This window comes from Harpia harpyja, chromosome 3 (assembly GCF_026419915.1).
Source record: "Harpia harpyja isolate bHarHar1 chromosome 3, bHarHar1 primary haplotype, whole genome shotgun sequence".
NCBI lineage: Eukaryota > Metazoa > Chordata > Aves > Accipitriformes > Accipitridae > Harpia > Harpia harpyja.
In genome coordinates this window covers 64,363,901-64,384,644 of record NC_068942.1, presented here as the reverse complement: position 1 = coordinate 64,384,644, position 20,744 = coordinate 64,363,901, and the positions used below count along the sequence as shown (strand labels likewise).

Below are 20,744 nucleotides of genomic sequence, written 5' to 3'. Positions count from 1 at the left end.
AGCTGTATAGTTGATCTTATTTTGGTTTTTTCCACAGACTCTTTGTTTAGGTAATTTCTCCCTGTTGCATGCTTTAGAGTATTTTTCTGTCTCCTGTTTTTATACAATATTCTAAGAAGGATAAACAGGACTTTACTATTAGCTAGGATAGATTAATCCCATCCTACAGATAACTGTATGCATATTATATGGAATCTATTCTGTAAAGTACATCATAACAGAGAATCTCCTGTTTTGCCTGTATAATAACCAGTCAACTGAAGTTGGCTGATGGATAACTAAAGTTAACAGGGAAGAAACATGTTTGGTAGATGTTCTCGTGTTGTTGAAGAAAATCATTCTTTGTGGTTATTCTTCGTGCTAAGTTTATCTTAAAATACATTTGGATTTTGTACTTTTGTAAGCTATTTATTTATTTATTTATTTTCTTATGAAAATCTAATGAAATGCTTTGCAGTGAAATATCTCAGGGACAGCTTCTATTAACTTCCAATGTTCCATTCTGATGCTTTACCAACAGTCACCACAGTTGTGATCCATAGTATTACAAATATCCTAAATGCTTATTTAGACAATTTTTTGAAGTATCTCAATCTTAACTTTTAAATGACTGGCCTGTAACATAAATTGTTACTATATCAACCTACCAGAAAAATATGATTTCTTTAAGAATTATTAGTCTGAAGATAAAGATTATAGTGTTTTTCCTTCCTGTTCCTTGACATTTCATGCCTTCTGTTGGCTGTTTGTATAAGGTACTGTTGCCTTTTTCCTTATAAATCTGACAAGGACCTCTGTTATTATCACCTCTCCTCAGAACTTCTGTGGCTTGCAGCCACTTCTGTGCAACTGCTTTTGTGGCCTTTTGGTGTTTCTCACTTCCTAGTTTATCCACACATGTATAACTTGTCTCTATTCTTATTAGGGGCTTCCACACAGGCTTCACGATTTCAGAACTATCTAGCAGTTCCTCTCCCAAACCTGTCTCTGCTTCCCTTAGGTCTGAGGGACCTGTCAGTAAGTCATGGTTTGAGAGACAATTGAAGTATCAGCTACCTAATTTTATACCCTATTATTGTTAAATATGTTCAAAGCACCATGATCTGTCATCTTCTGTCCTTGTTTCATCTTCTGCCACTTAGTGGCAATGTAAATGACAAAGAAGCTGCTATCTCTCTCAGAATAGAAATAGTCTAGAAGAAGTATTTCTGAAACTGCAGTTCTCCCTATTGTAATAAGAGAACAAAGGATCATTCAGTAAAATGTTTAAAGTTACTCTTGTGAGCATTCAAAAGGTATTTATGGGTTTTTCAATATGGTTCATGGCCTTTCAGTACTTGTTTATAACTGCATCTTGTGGTTAAACATGTTGCCTGAGTTGTTTTAAAAAGTATTGATCTCTCTATTAATGTATGTATATATATTAATCATATGGGTCATAATAGTCATTCTAAATTGTTAGTCCTGTTGTATAATACAAACACAGTGGTGATAGAGTGTACTATGTTACAACCTACTGATACAGATCAGGGAATTTGAGAGGAGTATCTTGGCAGTAGAAATTACCATCAGATGTGGCAACAATTGCTGAAGAATCCAAGGTGAAACACAGCTATATGTATCTCTAGACAATCATTTAGAGTCTTGTTTTTAATGCTGTTAAGTTACTTCTGGTTCCCAGAGAAGTAAGGATATGATCGAGATTCCTTGTGTGCTCTCTGCAATTGATAGTGACAGCCAGACAGACGCATCTGGTCAATAATGTAAATTTGGATTGATGCCTTCATGTAACTGGGTTATTTTTCAAGGATTTATCAGGAAAACCTCAAGTTTACAATCTGTTCTTGCATACTATATCTGGTGCTCTTGAAATGGTTGACAACATGTATGTGCATATATATGAAATATAAAACACAAGTGCTTAGTGTATCATTGATTCCATTTTCTTCTTCTGCAACTTCTGTAAACAATACAATCTCACAGTACTTCCTAGCAGACTGGCAAGAGATCCTCTTGTGTTCCTCTAAGGCTTGCTAATTTTTAGATATACTGAAACATTTGATTATTTGCCTGTGGTACTTTACTGGCTTTTGTAAACACTTCAAATATCATCATGTGTTATGTTTTACCTTTCAGTTACATCTGCAATCGCAGTAAGCTAGACAATACAAGAGTTTTCTTGGTATTCTCTGCATTTGTGTTAGAATCCATTACCTCAGCGTTACGCAAAATGATACTTTGGTGGCTTTGCAGCATAATAAATGTCTGTACTTGGAAAATATTAAAGTAAAACATAGGGCTTGTGATTTATGCTATTTCTTACTTTTTTTTTGTTATTCTTATCTGCATACCTCTGTATGCTGTAATTGCATTGCTGCACTGAGTGCTGTCCTGCCCTGTTAACAGCTGTATGTCCTTTTTGTTTTGCTTTTCTTCAAAAAGAATCTAATTTTTTAGAAGTTTATAATACTACATCTTTGTAAAATGCCAGAGGTTGCAAGGAAGTCATAGAATACACTGCAAGTCATGCTGAGAAGTGGATACTTTCCAGCACTCTTCTGTTGTAATCAATTAGTAAGTATGTTGTCTGTTAGTTTTTAACATTTGAAAATCTGATGCGTTCCTAGAATTCATGTTCAATATTTAAGGCGTATGGCCAGCATACTTTCATATCTTAAATTAGTGTTAACCTTCGTGCACTGTAAAGCTAGAAAGTTGCTGAACAAACATGGCCAATCAGATAATGATTTTGCCCTGTGCACCTCTAGGTCAGTAAGTAGAAAGAAATTCCTCAGAGCCAAAGAACTGTATCCTATCATTATCTAAAGGAGTGGAAGGAATGAGCAAACATCACATTGTGCTGTTAGCAGCGAGGTATAGCTTTTTCTTTGAATAGAGAGTTGATTGTTCTTCCTTTGTTCACTACATTGGCAGCATAAATAGGCAATCTGCTCTGAGACCTTAAGGGGTATTGGAAAAACTATTGGTGAAAATCTAAGAAACCTCTAAAAGTGAAATAGGTACGTAGTAATGCTTTCCAAAAATAATCAAAATGCAAGATATTTGCTGAATATCTATACCACTATCAGTTCAAACTTTTTGTAAGCTTAAAATGCTATGTTGTAACCACTCTACTTATAAAAGTTAACTGTGTTTTTCAGAGCAATACAATCAATCTACTTTTAAATGCTAGCTAATCTCTGAAGCCTCCTAAAATCTGAGAGTGCTTTGATCCAGGGACAAAAAGGTCTCTAGACAAAAGATTACTGAGCAGATTATGATTACTGAAAAGATTATGAATACTCTGCTTTGGTGAGATGGGTGGGAGTAAGGTGCCAGCACCAAAAAATCTGAATAGTTAATCTCACTCAGGTCCTACTGCATTTGAATTCGTCTAAAGTTACACTGTTTTTCCCCACCTTTCATTAGACAACTTGTCCTTGTAGTAGAAATGTGAAGTTGAGTTATTCCCCAGCTTGACAGGATTTGAACTCACAGATGATGCAGCTCAGAGTCCTAACCATCAAACTGTGTGGGAGACTGGGTGAGATGATTCATTTCTCCTCTTGAAACAGAAGCAGGGACACGCTGCCCTGAACGCAAAGAGAGTAGGCAGGAGGGAGCCACAATATATCCTAAATTACTAGAGCACTTAACCGTGAGGGAGGCTTGAGATCTTAGCTGCTTGGGTTTTCCTTGAATTTTATTTTAATCCAGTGATTGCCTACTCTGAATGTATAAGCATTCCCAGAGGTGTGCATTATAGTCTGAAGGTGTATTCAAGGTGATGCAAGGTAATGGTGGTTGTGTTGCATTGGTTCGTACTGGGCTTGTATATCTTGTGCAATATATATAGTACAGTTACATGTGCAATTACCTGAGGAGCCTTATTTACAAACTCCTCTCCATGACTCTTTCCTGTCTTTTTATCTGCTTGTTGTGAGGAATCTATATGTTAGTGGTCTTTTGAATGATATGAAATCTTGAAACAACTCTTCTATCTGTTTCTGCTTCAGTGTTAGTCAAAAGGAGATTCTCAGTCAAGGGAGACAGAGTTAGGTTTCTTACTTAAATACTTGTGATATTGTTTTCTTATTCTTAGCTGTTTGGGGTTCCCTCATTATTTCAAGTGTTGGGGTATTTAAAGATGATTATAGTGCCTCAAATGTGTGTCATTAGGCAAAATAAATAATAAATATTAATTGCTAATTTTATGCTGAAAATTGAACTGCAATGGATAGCAGCTGACAAGTTTTTAAAGTAGCAGAAGTAGGGAACAGCAGATGGGTTATTTGAGGAGTGCAAGCATGTTATTTTAATGTTAAGTACACTCAAAAAGGAAAGACATATGGTAACAGGTTTGAAGACAACTGAAGACTAAGTTCACAGTTTAAACATTTACATTTGTTGAAGTGTGATGGAAACTTTTTTTTCTTCCAAGAATATTTCACAGAAGCATCAGGCCGATATGTCACTCCTGAAAACTATTAAATCCTTTCCTTCCTGACCCTCAAGGGCTCTTTTTGAGCTACAGTACACTTCCCAGAATCGCAGAGCCTTTTAACATTCCTCTCAGTTCATTGATTAACAAACTTGTTTCCTTCTGGGAGCTGTCCAGGTGGGCGTAACAGAAGAGCTGGTTGGTACACGCAGTGTATGATGATACATACACTGATGTTTTGTGGGACAGCGATGTATTTATCAATTAAAGGGAATAGGCTACGCTATTCTGTTTTCCCAAGGTCAGCTGTAGTTGTACTACAGTGTGTGGTGCTGGTTAAACTTGCACTTTTTTTTTCTTTGATAAATAGAGCACTGGGAGTTATTTGAGGAAAGGGCAGGAATATGCGATTGGAAAGAAGTAGTGATCTGTTAGGCTTGCCAAAATCATGTCTTTCAGGTTGCTGTATATGTTCTTGTCAATGTTGAACAACATGCTTTTTCAAAGCCATTCCATTTTGATCCTGTCTGTCTTGGGAGTTAAGTGAATTTGTTCTCAGGAATGATTTTTCTGTAAGTCATGAAAGACAGTATCAGTTGTTTGTAGTTTTTTTCATGCTGGGCCTGTCTTCCCCCTGCCCCTCCCCCCTCCCCCCCCACCTTTAGTGGTTGTTATGTGCTTTTACAGAATGGTCCATTAAAAAAGACATTGTTGCTAGGTAGATATTACTTTATATAACAAATTGGTCATTGGCCTCAGGGTCTTATCCCTGAATTATATTTGCTAGGCTGTAGATTCTTCTTTGAAACTTGATTGAGAGAGTCCTAGTTTGGGTCATGAGCTGGCTGCCGCAGGGTGTTCAAGGCAGGAAAACAAGAAGTTTTCAAGTATAACTAATTTGTTCTGGCTTTAGTCAGAAACTATCTTCATAATAGTTTACAGATTTACATTTTCTTAAGGACATTGAGTTCATAAGATGAAATACAGTATACAAAAACTCCACCAAAAGTCACAGGACTGACTGCTGCTTTTCCTTGCAAAGAAGCAGTGCTACTGCTTTGTGAAAAAAATATGTGGGGAATAATATTTCAAAGGGTGCAGGGGAGGCCATCCAATGCACACCAAGGATACCTGTTCATGGTTTCCACAAAATTGTGTTATTTTGGGGCTTGAGGGCTGAGTTTGTTGCATCTTTTGCTTGTTTGAGAGTCAGGCTTCAAATAGCAATCTGAACTGCCTACTTTTACTTCATCTATGTTTCTACATGTATATGGGCTTCCTACTACTGGGGATCTGTGCAACCCAAGTTGGAGGAGATTACCCTTATGATTAATATTAGCACTATAGAATCTGTCACTTTTCTTGAATCACTTGGAACAGGTTTCACATCTTTTGGGGATGTTTGGTGATTGTCTGAGAAACAGTTTAGGAGACTTTTTATTAAGTTAAATGATTTTCTGGAGTTTTTACAAAACTAGATTTGGTTGCTTGACTTCCTGTTGCCGGTGTTGGGCATCCAGTGATTCAGTCAATTGGATTTCCTGAAGGAACTGGATTGATAGAAGCAGTTGAATACCTAAGTAGACATAGCTGATAGTAACCTCTTCTCATTAATTGTGTCTTGTTAGCTTGCAAATTCAGCTTGGATAATTGAGACTCATTTCTGACTGTTAACACTTTGAACAAAAATGAGAAGCAGATGTGATTAATTGGGAAAGAGTTGATGAGATTAATTAGGTTCAGGATAAGGTGAGAGAAATTGGTTGGGTAGCAATGTCACAGAAATTTGAAAGAAATCGCCAGGAAATAACATTAATTTGTTCAGTCATGCAAAAAGTTATTTCAAGGTACTTACAAATGATGATTTTTCATGTTTTGTAATGAACGATTTATATTTATATCTTTCCTGATAATAAAACTTTCCTTGAATATTCAAAATGGAGTAGACTGTGCAAGGGTTCACTTTGCAATTGCAGCAGACACCTCTATGAATTTCTTTCTATACTTTGATTATCATGGTGATAGAAGTGATGCACCTAAAATCACTGAATGTCTAAGTAAATCCTTTATAAAACTATACGTATTTCATATTCTGTCTAGTTTCACGTTGTCATTCTCCCTGTAGGTTAAATTTTTGCAGTTGTGTCATTTTGTGTTTTGATGATCATGCAGATGTTTTGGAGTTGACTAATGTGAAGCTGTAAGCTTTCCACAGCAAGTGTTTTAAAGGGACAGCTGTCAAAACTGGATGCTCAAATGAATAGAGTTTGAAGCCAGGAGGATCAACTTTTAAAACCCCTGCCCTTCTGTATATCAGAAGTTGCTAAATTTGCTTTAGTTTTTCTATTGATATAGGTTTAGCTAAAGCATACCTTCCAGAGGACATCCTATCTTGGTAAGAACACAGCAAAAACTGGAGAAACCATTGCAGTATGTGGTAGCTTGTTTGTGTTTCAGTTGCACTCTACATTAAGAATGTATTTTTGTTCTTACTTTGAATTGATCCCTTATTTGTTTCCAGCCATTGGTTTTATATCATTCTTTACTAAGCACTCTGTAATACTGGTGACATCATACTCCGATGGTAGCTTCTGTAATCAGGTCACCTCCAAATGTCCTTTCTGATAAGAATGTCACCGTACTTGCTGTCAGTAGGTCATGTTCTCTAGCCTTTCAGTTATCTGTTGCACTGTAGCCAGTTTTCGTCACATGTAGACAAGAACTGCAAAAAATAGTTCAGTATCATTTATCACTGCTTTATACTGAGAATCACCTGCATCATGTCTGTTGGAAAGGATTGCGTTAATTATTTTAAGTGTAATTGTGTTGTTGGGAGCTTATATTTAATGACCTGCTTGCTGGCATTCTGATTTGCTTCTTGCTCAGTTATTTCTATGATGCATTTCCACATTTGAGTGCAATGGCTGTATTTGTTCCTATAGCTATATGCTGGGTTTTTAAAAAGAAATCCAGCTGAGAGCTATTAAGCTGTGCTGCTGAACAAATTGTTTGGAAAGCTTCCTACTGTGCTGTTCTAAGAACCTGTTCATTAGGAGAGTATTTTACACATAAATTAGTCCTGTTGGATTCAAGTGGAATTCCCAAGTGAAGGGTCTTAAAGCAGTCAGCCCTACCTACTTTTAAAAGAAGCTACAAACTTGCAGACAGTAAACTGTTGTCAAATTCTGCACTGTGAATGAAGTAAATGCTGGGAACTCTAGGATTTCTTTTAGTTTTAACCTTTTTTCTTCTAAACCATTTATTTATGAGTAATTACAAGGCTCTCAGAAGGGTACTTGCTGATAGTATGTACTGACTAAGAGAAACTGAATTTGCGAAGGTTTGGCTTCCTCCTACTTCTTCATTTCTTCTATGTTTCCTGTAACAGTCATCAGAAGTTTTTCCTGTATATGTAATTGTTGCGTGCAAGAAGTGACTTGCTAAGACTTTATTTAGGAAAGGTGAATAGATTTAGATTCGTTCAAATTGAATAATATTTGTTCAAACTTAATTTTATGCATTCTGCCTACTGCTTTCCCATTTTAATTACTCTGTGGGGTCTGTCAGTTAACCTGATTTAATTTACACAAGCAATTGACACTGACAGTTTGTTACAGAAATGAGATGCAACTGTATGAAGTATGCATGCGAATCTAAGTTTTACATCAACGTAGTTATTTTTTCCATTAAATTCAGATCATATTAAAAGAAGCCTACATTGTTTGTTAAAAAGTTTATTTTCAGACTTTAATATCCTTCTATAGCGTTACATTCTGCATCCCCCCCCCCCTTTTTTTAAATACAGAATCATGATCAGACAGACTAGTTAGTCCAAGATTTCACAAGTCCTATGTTTACACTTGGTGAGGGTTTTTTTGTGGTTCTTTTTTTTTTTAACGTAGTACCTAGGTTTAAAACCAGATCAACTTCTTTTGAATTGTTCTAGCATTCCAGGATTTGAAGTTGTAGGATATATCAAATGGGCACTTAAATGTGAAACCAAAATGAAATACTATATAACTCTACAGAGAACTGGTATTTGTCGTATTTCTTTTACGCTGTAATAAGTAACAGGCTATCTATCAGAGTTGATTATATATAAAGTTTATTCTTCTATTTAAGCTATTGTAGAAATTAATGTGGTTGTCAGGGAGACCAAGCTATTGTTTGACACTTTCCGCATGGCTTGTTTGTTGGTTGTTACCATATTTATGGGACTCCCAGTATATGAATTACTTTCCTATCATCTTTTAATAGTTGCTTATAATGTAAAAATACTGTTAGCTGAAGTTAGAAATGCAAACTGTTAAATTACTTAAAAAGGTTCTCTTAAAACTTACTGAGTTTACTTGAAGTAGGTTAAACATGAAACAAAGGTAGTTGTGTTTTTAATCCAGCATTGTAAACAACTGGATTTGATGCATCCTTTTACATTTTAGCTTCTTCAAAGGGGATAGCTGTTCACTGTTGTGAAGGGTATGCCATGCTTGACCTTGCTGCATACAGAGGAGTCCTTAAAGGGTTCTCAGCAAGTCTTCTGATATGGTATGCTGAAGGACTAATATTTTTCAACACACATACCTTCAGTGTTACGCACAGCTCTGCCTTATGTTCTTCAGGCTCTGAACAATGTAAATAATTTATATAATAAGAGAATAATAATGAAATTTACTCCCAATCCTAACTGAAAATAGAGCATTCTGTTCAGTTTTGTTGAGGGTATAGGGATATGGACCCTTCAGAAGAAGTAGTCTAGTGGAATTAAAAGTTTGGTGTGGAAGGTTTCTTAGTCTGAGGGACTTTAGGGAGGTTCCTGATTACCACTGTGTTGAGTGACACTGTTCTAGCAGGCAGATCTGGTGGAAGAATTGTCATATTGCCAGATTTGAAGAAGGAATTGGGGAATGAAAGGCAGGTCTCTTCCATGCAGTAGTGTGTGGAATACAGATATCCAGCTATGGCTGATCCAAGCTGGTGTGTTCATGTGGTGCACAGCAACATGTGAAAATTACTTATTTGATCCCAAAAGCAAAGCAGCTGGTTTTAAAATGACACCCAAGGTAAGCAATACCTGTTCACTGAAAGATCTAAGAGTTCTCAATACTAATAGTGTTACTTCTTGCATAGCAGAGCTCAGTCTTCACTACTTTGAATTTTCACTTCGTTTTACAGAATAGAAACATCCTTAATAACTTAAGCCAGTATTGGACAAATTAACTCCTTTTGATCTCCTGGCATTGCAAGAGTGTTGCTAGGGAAGGGAATTGGTGCTTGTAGCACCTGAGTGTTTTCTTTCAAAAAGTGAAACAGGCTGGCTGAGAAGGAGGTGGCATAATTAAGACAGCAGTTTTATTTTGGAGATTCACAAGTTCTTAACTATGCTACAAAGTGCACTGGTTTGCTGGTAGGGAAAGCTTCAGATCATGATTTAATAGATTAGTTTGTACTGCTGAGGAAATAGAGCATTAGCAAGAACCTTGGGAGTCACAAGGCTCCATTATTACTGTTGTCGTATCTGTAATATTTTTTGTAAACTTACCAGCTGTATTTTAAGAGCAGTTAGGTTATTTGCTCTACCTCTTCTGCAGTCTACCTAAAACAAACTGTGAGGAAGCAGTCTTTTCTACAATTTCACTTATAATCTTGAGACCTAATTTCCACTCTTAATGTTTTAATAGTCTTTATGGCCCTTATATATACTCATTTTTGTGGAAACATCCTCTAGATAAATTGTTCTTTTGCCTTCATGGTGCTTGTCTCATCTGTATTTATAGATAGAGATTGTACCTCTTCTTGGCGCTTTTTTTTTTTTTTTTTTGGCTAGACTAACTAAATGAGGTGGTTTAGATACTCTGCATCTCCAGTCAGCTGATCACCCTCGCAGCCTTTCTCTGCAGCTGCTCCAATTTGAAATCTCTCATGTGTGTGTTTTTTAACTGTTATAATGAGAATTATGTATAACATTCCAGATGTGGTCTCACTGGGGTATTGTACAAAACGGCACTGTCTCTTTCTCATTCTGCTCCAACAAGTATGTTCCAGAATTGCATTTGCCTTCTTTTCACAGCTGTCTCACCTTGACAAACCTGGCTGTTAGGCAGCTCTGTTTTAGAGTAATTGTTACACAGTTGTTTCGTACAATCTCTTTATTAAAGTTGAAATATAACCCATTTTTCCATTAACAATGTTATCTAATACTCCTTTCATTTTTTGTATGCTATTTTTTTATAAATTTTTGCATGTTATTAAGATTGTATATATTCGTCTGTGCCTTCTCTCTTGAAAAAAACATCGGCAATGTAGTTGCTGTTCCCCAATCATTACTGAAGTGATATTTTCTTAAAAGTTTTTACTTTAGAAAGGACAATCTTATGTGTCACTGTTTCCACTGTACTGAGAAATGGATTATTTTTGACTGCGTTAGCTGTAATAATTTTTAAAGTGTTCCTAGTCTCCATTTGTCATTGTTTTCATATCTGAGACAACATAGATAAGGATTATGGTGGAGGTTGGGGGTTCATTCCTGAAATATCCTTAATCTTCATCCCGTTGTCCCTGTTTAGTATACACTTTTTTTTTTTTGTACTTAGGTACAAAAAAACCTTTAAAGACTGTAACTTTTTTGTATAATAAACTCTTCAGGTATAGTTTAGCTTTACTTTTTACTGTGTACCTAAGATGCAGCCTTCTGTGCTGATTCTTCTTTCTCTCCTCTCGTCTCTCTGTCCCCTGCTATTCTTGATACAATCTCTGCATGTTCCCGATGTCTTACCTGCACAATGTTATCAACGATTGGCTTGCCAAACATTGAGTTTTACTCCTTCAACTTGAGATGTGGATCCTTAAACGTTTTACCATCTTTATGTTAAATGAGAGGCTTCTGCTGTATCTTGGATGTCTTTGCTAACCTTCGCTATCAAATTATTTGGGTGTATGCCGCTGAAATTCAAAGACCTAGTTATAAACCCACTTGGGATTTTTCATTCTTTATTTAAATAAAAATTCAGCAATACATGGATTAGGTTGCGAGCAGCTGTTTTATAATGTCCTCATTAGTTAGTGAGAACAGTTTTGAGGTACTAGAGTCATTTACTGCTTCAGTAGCTATTTCATAAATTTATGAGCTATTAGCTCCAAGAATAACTAAGCCTTTCCACTTAAGAGTTTGATTTGTTCTCCATTTTGTGTCTGCATAATCAGTCTCCTAAAATGATACAATTCACTTTATTTTTATCTAACATTAAAGGTCTGCATCCATATCAAACACTGATGCTGGAACAAATGCCTCATTAGTCTAATGTCTTTAACAGAACCTGTTTTACCAACTTTCCTTCCCCAAAGGAATTGACCCAAACAGATTTCTGTTCTTGTTATCTGTTATATTTATTCCAGTCTGACATGTCGCTGACACACATTGTTCTACTCTTCATTTCTGTTTTGAATATTGTCTATTCCTCCATACTCGCGTTCTTAGTCATGAGTGCTGTCCCACCATGCTGTGATTACTCTGTCATGTTTTGTTCTGCACCATGTGCCAGTAATTTAAACCTCCAACTCTTACAGACAAACACAACCAGATAATTCATGATACTCGTAAAATGTACAGCTTGTTTTTCATCATCCTATCTCTTGGTAGTTTTTATCCATTCTTCACCATTTTTAATAGCGTATTAAAAACAGGTGTGAAAATGTCCTTGTAAAGTTTAAAATTCCCTGTGTCCGTAATGCAGGCTGTATTCCAGAAGAGTTGTTTCCATAGATGCTTGAAGCTGACCTTTCAGAAAATCCTTTTTCAGATGATCTACCTCATGGTTTCTAAAACTTTCCAGGTACTACTTGTCCCTGAGCTGCTTGTTTATCTTGTTATGAACTCGTACCTCCAGCCATATTTCAGGGAACTTGGAAGACTTAAGTTATCTGGGAGACCTGTTTGTCACATGGTGTTCGCCCTGCCCATTGCCTCCTTCCTCTTTCTTCCCTTCCTTCCCCCATTTGATAAGTAAATGTTTAGTTGGCAGGTTTTTGTTTTGTTATTAACATTGCATCTCAGTTTTCTGAAGTGTCTTAGTTATTTTGTGATTTATAGTCAAAATATGTCTTGGACCCAGCGAAACTGCTCTCTGTGGCTTTATAAATGCAACCTTTTCTATTGAAAAGATTATTTTTGGTTTAGTGTGGATAATCCCACACTAGTGTACTTTTTTTTTCCCTATTAGATACAATTGCCTAGCCTTTCTTTATTAGAATTATGAATATTTTTCCATCATACTTTGTTTATTGTTTGTATTTTGGGAAATGTACAACCATCCAGTCACCTTGATTGCCATGATGCATAAGAAACAGGGATTATGTTGCATGTATAACAAGTGCATCCAAAAGCATCAAATTCTGATCTGCTGCTTTAATTCTTATAAGTATATTTGTGTTCTGCTGTCTTGCCCTTTAATCCTACTAGTAGTCCAGGTTCTTACGCTTTTGTTGCACAGAGTCCTGCTATTTTGTACACGTGTTTAAGTCATTTCTTAATAATCAAATCCCCTCCCTTTCTATCTCCTGCTCAATTGTTCTTTTAGTTCTTGCATGCTGAATCTTAGTGATTTACTGACCCTGTGCCTTCTCTCTGCTACAAAATTCCTGAGTCTTAAATGCCAGAAGGCTGTTAATGTAAATTCTGTCTAGCTGTAAACTGTACATAATAAGGTATATATTATGATTATCTTCTTTCTAGAATGACTTGTAAATTCAGTGCTTCTGAACTTATTATGTTCCATAACTTTTGTAAAGTGCTTTATGATCACAAATTTTAAAAAATTGAACTTCTTTAGGCTCTTCAAACTGTAAAAAGTACTCTCTTCTTTTTACATACAGAGAAACAGGAAAGGGATTGTATGAGGTAGACTCCTGTGGTTTTGAGTTTGGGTTTTGACGCCAAGGTCGTCTTGTTTGGGTGGGGAGTGTGCGTGCATGTGTTAATGGTAGAATAGATGTAGTAATGTGAGGGGAGGAGGATGTTATTTGTCATTTTTCCTTCTCTCGAGTAAAATGATGGACAGACCTGGACATTTATTCTTCCAGTGTTATAGTTACAGTTAAACAAATATCTAGAGAGTACTGCTCTGCTAAATGAAATATGACTTTAAATTATCTGTATAGTTCCCTGTACACTCAAATCCGATTTACTGATAGGAAGAAAGCTAAACTAGTGTAACTGATTACTCTGATGCCTACATGACATCAGGTGAGACTCCGTATGACCTTATTTACCTTGCTTATCCGCAGGTGTTCAGTCTCTTTAACTCAGTGACCTGCTTTCCATTTCCTCCTCAGTTCCACCAACATATACATTGTACAATTAAGGCAGTGCAATTAGTTTTTAGATTTACATGCTGTGTAGTTTCTGCAAAGGATGTTCAGTGGAACACTAAAGCTTTAGCTACTGTAACTTGCTGAGGCATGTGATGTCATTTCTTATTCTTGAGAAAACCCTCTGGCAGTTTGCAGTTACTATTAGCAGCCTTGAAGTTTGTATTTGAGATAAGAAAGTTCTGAGCTTTCACACATGCCCACCCCTCTACACCATTCTCAGTCTTCCCACGCAAACCATATGACCAATTATACAAATTTTTCACTTAGGATGATTAAGGTTGCATTGAAATAAAATGCTAAAGTACACCTGGGTTTAAAAACAGAAAGTAGGCTAACAGTTTTATGTGCATACTCTTCTCCTGCTTTGTGCTCTTTAATCTTGCAATTTACTAAAAATTGCTTTTAAATTAGTATTTTTCCAGTGTAGTATATGTTCCCAGATTCTGTGACTCCTATAAATGTGCATACCAATGGATTAGCTTCTTTATTGTCTCATTACATTTATATTTTTTAATTATCCAGGAAGGTGTCTAAGTTAATATCTGTGGAGAACCTTCTACTGATACATGGCATGTAAAAGGAATATGCAGTCATCATCTTACAAGGCTATGCACTTTATTTGTCTTGCTGCCATTAGAAACATCAACTTTGAAATCAGAATTAATTTATAGTGGCTTCCTGCAAACATGTTTGCTTCCATTATGAATAGTTTGTTGCATATTTGATGAATGATGTGCTTTCTTCAGGTTGTCACTTGCAAATGTTCAAAATGTTCAAAATTCAAGTCAAACATCAATTTTAGTGCCTGCTGATGGCAACATAACGTAGAGTGGAGCTACATTTTCTTGTTGACCTTACCAATACTGACTACCTCCCATGAATCTATCTGGTCCAGTGGTATCTTTTTCAATATAGCCTCTTCCATTTCCTATAATATTCAATACTACAGGGAAACAACTTGCATCATACTTAGTTATTTTCTTTTGTGAGGTATATGTTAGATAACTATCATCTGAGCCAGTTAATGGAAAATACTTTCTTATAAAAGTAGTAAAGATTTTCCTTAGTGAAGACATCTCTTTTCTTTTCAACGTATGAAGTACTGTTTTTAGTGGTCCTGCTAATTTCACAAAAAATTTTTAAAAATCCTGTCAACTGTTGTTTCTGTCCAGTTGAAAAGGCCATCTTGTAAAAAGCATTATTACTTTGATGACGTTAGATATTTGACTTTATTGTAATTACTTCATGAAGCAATTATTTAAATTAACATTGTCTTTGGAGTCATGTTTTCTCCAGTTTGGTGTGATGTTGGCTATCTTTAAAAATTTTTTGCTTGAATTGGTATCTCTTTTCTTTCTCTTTTAATTTCCTTTCTCTTTTCACTAGATTACTGTTTACAAAAGTCAAATTGGAGTCCCTGTGCAGAGGCCCAGATGAAGCACTCCTTACCTGTAAACACATGCTCCAGATTTGGAAATCCTGCTACAATCTCACTAACCCAAGGTAAGATGCTGTAGAATTCTAGGCTGCTCGGTACCTTGCTCAGTAGCCTTTCAGGGCAACGTTAGCATTAGCAGTCCTGCTTTTACTTGGTCTGGTATTTTGTATGAACAAACTAATCCTCTGGGAATCTGGATACTGAAGTGCAAAGATACCAGCTGATTGACATGCAGAAACTATCCAGAGTTCTGTGAAGTAATGTATGCCAAAGCTAATAAACTGCAGTGATGAGGACTGATTACAGAGATTGGGTAACTGCCATTCTCCTTGATGGGGCTCAATGTACTGGTATTGTCTTGATTTTTTTTTTTTTTTCCCCAATCTGGGTTATAGAGCCTTCTATATTGGCTAGAGGAGAGATTGCTGTAGTGGAAATTTAGTTCAAGGACTTTAAATAAATAAAATGAAGGAGGACTGGATGTTAGTTAAGAATATAGAAACATTAGAGGTCGTATGGGTAAATATGATGTGCTTGCAAAGTCAGCATGGCTTTTTTTTAAAGGGAGGTCTTGCTTATGAACCTATTTAGGTTCTTAGAGGCATTAAAAAGTATTTGGATAAGTTGATACAGTCCTATTTGGGTTTCCAAAATGCTTCTTTGAAGGTCCTTTGCCATATATGTTTAGATAAGCCATGAAATAAACGGGAAGGCCACTTTGCAGAAATCCATGCTGGTACTATTCAACACGTTTATCAAGTACCTGGAGAAGAGGACAAGCAGAATCTCCTGCTATCTGGTTGTTTGAAGGGTTGACAGTTTCTGGAGAAGAGATGCTGCAGCAGAAGAGCTTTGTACCAGGTGGCATCAGATACCTGTATAGCAGTATGATGAACATTATCTGTTCAGTTTTTGCTCTTACTTTGTTTGATCTCAGTTATGTAAACACATGCATCTCTTTAAGAAGATTGAGAGAGTTGGCTTAATGGCCAAAGCGGGGAAATTGCTTCTCTCCTTAGTGAGCTAGTGAGCAGTTCAGAGAAGGAAGGTTTGGAGGGTGTGGCAGGAAAAGCCTGGGAAGGGACCCGAGTCCATCACAGCGTACTGAGAAAGACTCTGATACTGCGCTGTGGAGCAGGGAGCAGGACTCAGGGATTATAGAAAGTAAGTATGTCAGCAACCAGAAAGGTTTGAGCAGAATTATTTTTAACTCAAAATCACTGAACTAGCAGCAGGGAGCCGGGAGAGAATTTCTCTTCTAACTTAGTGGGTGGTGGTTTATTTTAGTTGGCTGTTTGTGTGTGTGGGGAGTGGGGTTTAAGAGTTTATTGTCAGACTGCTGTGCAGAATAGTTACCATTTCTATGTAAGCTTAATTTCATTGAGGCTTTGCATGTACTCCAGCACAACTTTTCACCTTCCATCTCTGCTGTTGCATCCTCTACACCAATCAGGGCTCTAATCATGGCTTGTCATTACTTTTTTATTGTTGTTGTGCTAAGAGCTACTGTGCCATGTTAAATACAAATTAAGTAATAATGCTTTCTTCAGACATCAGCAGTGACTGTGAAAACTTACTCTTGGCTGTGTTAGCTTCAAACAGCAGTTTGCTATCTCACATGTCACCGTTCTTCTTCAAGAACATCTAAGCAGAAAAATTAACGAGGATTACGTTGCATCTGATAGTTTTTACTGCTTTTTTTATCTTGACATTGAAAGCTTTTCTTGAAGTTCTGGTTTATGGTAACAAATTAAAATCAAATTAGGAATGGAATGGACAGGAGCTGTGGATAAGTGTCATGATGGAAGGAGAAAGATTTCCCAAATCACACATTCAGAATGACATTAAACAGTGAATACGGATAGCAAGCTGTAACCTTTCTTTGGATGGTCCGTGTGAAATTTAAGGACTGAATACCTTCATATGGTATTACGGTGATCCAGATCTGTCTGACTGGGATAACAATTATTGCTTCAGACCTGAAACCTGACTGGGAAGTTCTATTCATTCAACTGCACTCCAGATGTACTGAAGAATGATGATGCAGGATTGTTGTGAAAACTTAAATTTTCCAGCCTCTGTAGTTTTAACACACACTTCATTTTGTTTTAAAGCACCGTTTGAAAATTATGTCTCCCGCTGCAAATAATTGAAGCTTTTTTTTTAATACTTCTTTAAGCCAATAATAAAAGGTCTTTTAATCATTTGAAACCTTTTTTAGAATGTAGTTTTTCAAATATTTAAATACCCTTTATGCTTACTTGAAACATCTTTTTCTATTCTGATTTAGACTGAAAACTAATTTTGATGTATCATTTTCCAAATGAGATAAGAACTCACTTTTTTGATAAGCTTGTGGCTTATGTTAAATAATTCTTCTTGCAATTAATTAGATTTTGTGGGGTACAGTTGGGTTCAATGTCCTCAGTAATCTTAATAATGAAATAAGCTATGTATAACTAGATATACCACACAAAGTCAGGGCTAAATGCAACACTGTGCCTTACCTTTGTTCAGCTGATTTAGAACAATTTTCTTTTGTCTTTAATTGGCATACAAACACTTTCCTCATGAGATGGTTAATATGAATTTAAAACTTATTTTGTGGGGCAACGCTTAGAAGGTTTAAATGTTTATCTTCAGCCTGCTGCTTGAAGTTCATTAGAAAATAGTTCAATTCTTTTCCAGTTCTTAGTTTGCATTAGGAAAACAGAACAAACCACAATGCCAGTGCTGTGCTTAGAAGATACTTACGCTAGGCATGGCTCTCCTTGTCAGCAACATTTGGCATGTCATTGCTTGTGGGTTGAGGAAGTAATTAATACAGCGGTTACCAGAAAATATGCACCAACTGATGTAACAACTATAGCTGATAGTGTGTGTCCCAGAAAGTTCCCTTCTGTTTCCTGTGGATTTCTATAATGGCATCATTTTGTAAGGAAATCAGTCATGCCATAATGTTAGGGTAAAGCAGAATTTTATTTATACCATTTTAGTAACAGCTGTACAAAGAGAGGAAGTTGTTTCACTGGTTTTTGAAGTGTGCAATTATAAAGAGTTGCGGAAAGGCTTCTTGCCATTCTCTCAGTTCAAATTCAGAAGGAGGGGATTTTAAAATTAAGGCAAATGGAAAGATGTACTGAATTCCAGCCTTGCAGTTTAGATTAAAGTTTCTCAGGCTTTACTTTTAGCTAGGAATTTTGTGGAGTTTTTTCTCTTCGGTGAGAATCAGACAAAACTTTAGCTAAGTTGGGCTAATAGGCCAATTGCTTTAAAGTTTAATTATTTTTAAGTTTGTGGGGTGCTTTTTTTTAAGCGAGGTTTTTAAAAGAGTATTGATAGTGAATAGTACCAGACTTGCAATCCTAAGAATGAAATTACTGTATTAACTGTAGAATGTTAAAGAAGGAGTGCACTTACGTGCTTCCTCACACTTTTCTGTCAATGTGTCTCAATATTCGCCTCATCTTAAGGAGAAGGAGCACTTAGTTCTTCAGTCCCTGTTCTTCTGCTGAATCTTTAAGAGTAGTTCTAGGAGGAATTAGTTTTCCAGCAAGTATATCAACAAGAAGCCTGAGGGACAGATACTGAGTTATAACTGAAGTAGAAATTAAGTGCATTTGTCCACAGGAGCCATCAGTGAAAACTGCTGTTACTGCTTAAGCTCCTGAGGTGTTGGAAGAGTTCAGAATGTTCCTACTGCCCTATTCTGATCCAATTCAACATTAGGCAGTTAATATGTGTGTGTGTGTATTAAAACAAAAACAAACAAAACCCCCTCAAACTCCAGAGATAAAAGTGATGCCTTTTATATGTGAAATGTAGTTATGGTATCTTTATAACATCTTTACCTAAAATTAGGTGTCCTGAGTTTAGTGTTTCTCTTCAGTCTGGGGAAAAGTGTGGATTTTCAAACTTAGATCTACCATCTCAGCTTTGTGTGAGAGCTGTACCTCATATTATATAAAAGCTTAATGTACAATAAATCCCTTCTGTAAAGCTGTTAGCTATGAATCAAATTAAAAGACTGTATTCCCTTTGTGGTTGTATTAATTGTGAAAACAGAATTGCTGAAGTAAATATGGATTTAGTTTTGCTTAGCTTAATTCTGTTTAAATGCAGCTGGCGTAATGCACTGTGAGTGGTTAGTGGTGCTTGGTACTAAATTTGTTCATAGCAAGAACCTTTATAGCAAGAACCTTTGTGGGAGGAGGGCAGCATGCAACTTGTATCTCAGTATATAATTTTATATTTTAATAGCTTACAATTTCTATACTTCATTACAGTGATTCTGGACGTGGGAGCAGCCTGTTAGACAGAGCTATTGCTGATAGACGACAGCTTAATACAATTACATTACCAGATTTCAGTGATCCTGAAACAGGTAAGAACTGCATTTGAACAATAAAATAGGTAAAATGGTCTGGCCATAGCTAGATTTTGCATTAGGTTTTTTGTTTTATTTTGCTAAATGAAATCATATTTTCATTGTTGTCATATAAGTGGAAATAGACATTGTGCAATATAAGATTTTTTTTTCTTTTTTATTTGTGAAACACTTGCTGACCACCTTCCCTAATTAAAATACCTACAGTGTGGATCTTGCTGAGCTTAGAGGTATCTTCTTATGCAAGGGCTAAAAATTAGTATGCTGAACTAGCCTATTTGCCAAAGTCTTATGCTTTTCTGTCTGTTCAGTATTTGCAAGTATTTTCTTTTTAAAAGGTAAACCAGAAAAATTTCAGAAAACTTTTAATCTCAAAAAACCTGAAGACATTGTTGCTAATTAAATCAATTGAAATCTCTAATATATTAAAATTTAATTGCATGGGTGGGTTGGCTTATTGTAGACATAGCTTTGACATTATAAGCAAAATTTATTTATTACAAATAATATATGCTGTGATATTTTGATATACATATCAAAAATGTGGTACACAGGTACACTACATAAAAGCTAAGATTGTTACATGTCAGTAAATAGTTACAACATGTAATTTGCCTATTTTAATATATTCAGTTATCAGAATGCAACTTGATATGCCTTAAAACTCATATAGCCAAAAAGCAGGTAAGCCATGCATCCTGTGAAAATTGCAGAAGGAATTACCATGATGATGCTAGTTCCAAAAACATTTACAGTGTGTTACTTGCATTCTAAATATTGAGAGTTATCTGCTTCCTGGGTTTTATCTCAAAACTGTAGCATGCTTTTCCTGGCACTTTTCAGATGTGAATTTCTGCTTAATCGCACTTTGACACAAACAGCTTATGGGAAAGTTTGCCAGCCTATGAATTAGAATACACTGACCCATAAATTAAGATACATTGAAATGTGTAATGTATCTCTTTGTTTAACATCAGAATTGTGCACTGGGGAAAAATCCAATTTAGATACTTAACTTCTGAAAGTTAAAGTTGGATTGAATGTTCACTCAGTTTTGAAATAATGTAAGTCAACAGAAAATGTTCTGTGCTTGCTATGGTGGCAAACAGTTT

At 36.0% G+C, this 20,744-nt stretch overlaps 1 protein-coding gene across 5 annotated transcripts in view; it reads left to right on the top strand.

The window, feature by feature from the left end:
• The window catches only part of TTC7B (tetratricopeptide repeat domain 7B), a 141,777-nt gene that overhangs the window by 74,888 nt on the left and 46,145 nt on the right, over positions 1–20,744 (top strand). For all 5 annotated transcript variants that reach the window (XM_052782973.1, XM_052782974.1, XM_052782972.1 and 2 more), the window contains 2 exons: positions 15,194–15,310; positions 19,532–19,629. In XM_052782973.1, coding sequence (XP_052638933.1) covers positions 15,194–15,310; positions 19,532–19,629 — 215 coding nt within the window. The remainder of the gene's footprint in view (positions 1–15,193; positions 15,311–19,531; positions 19,630–20,744) is intronic.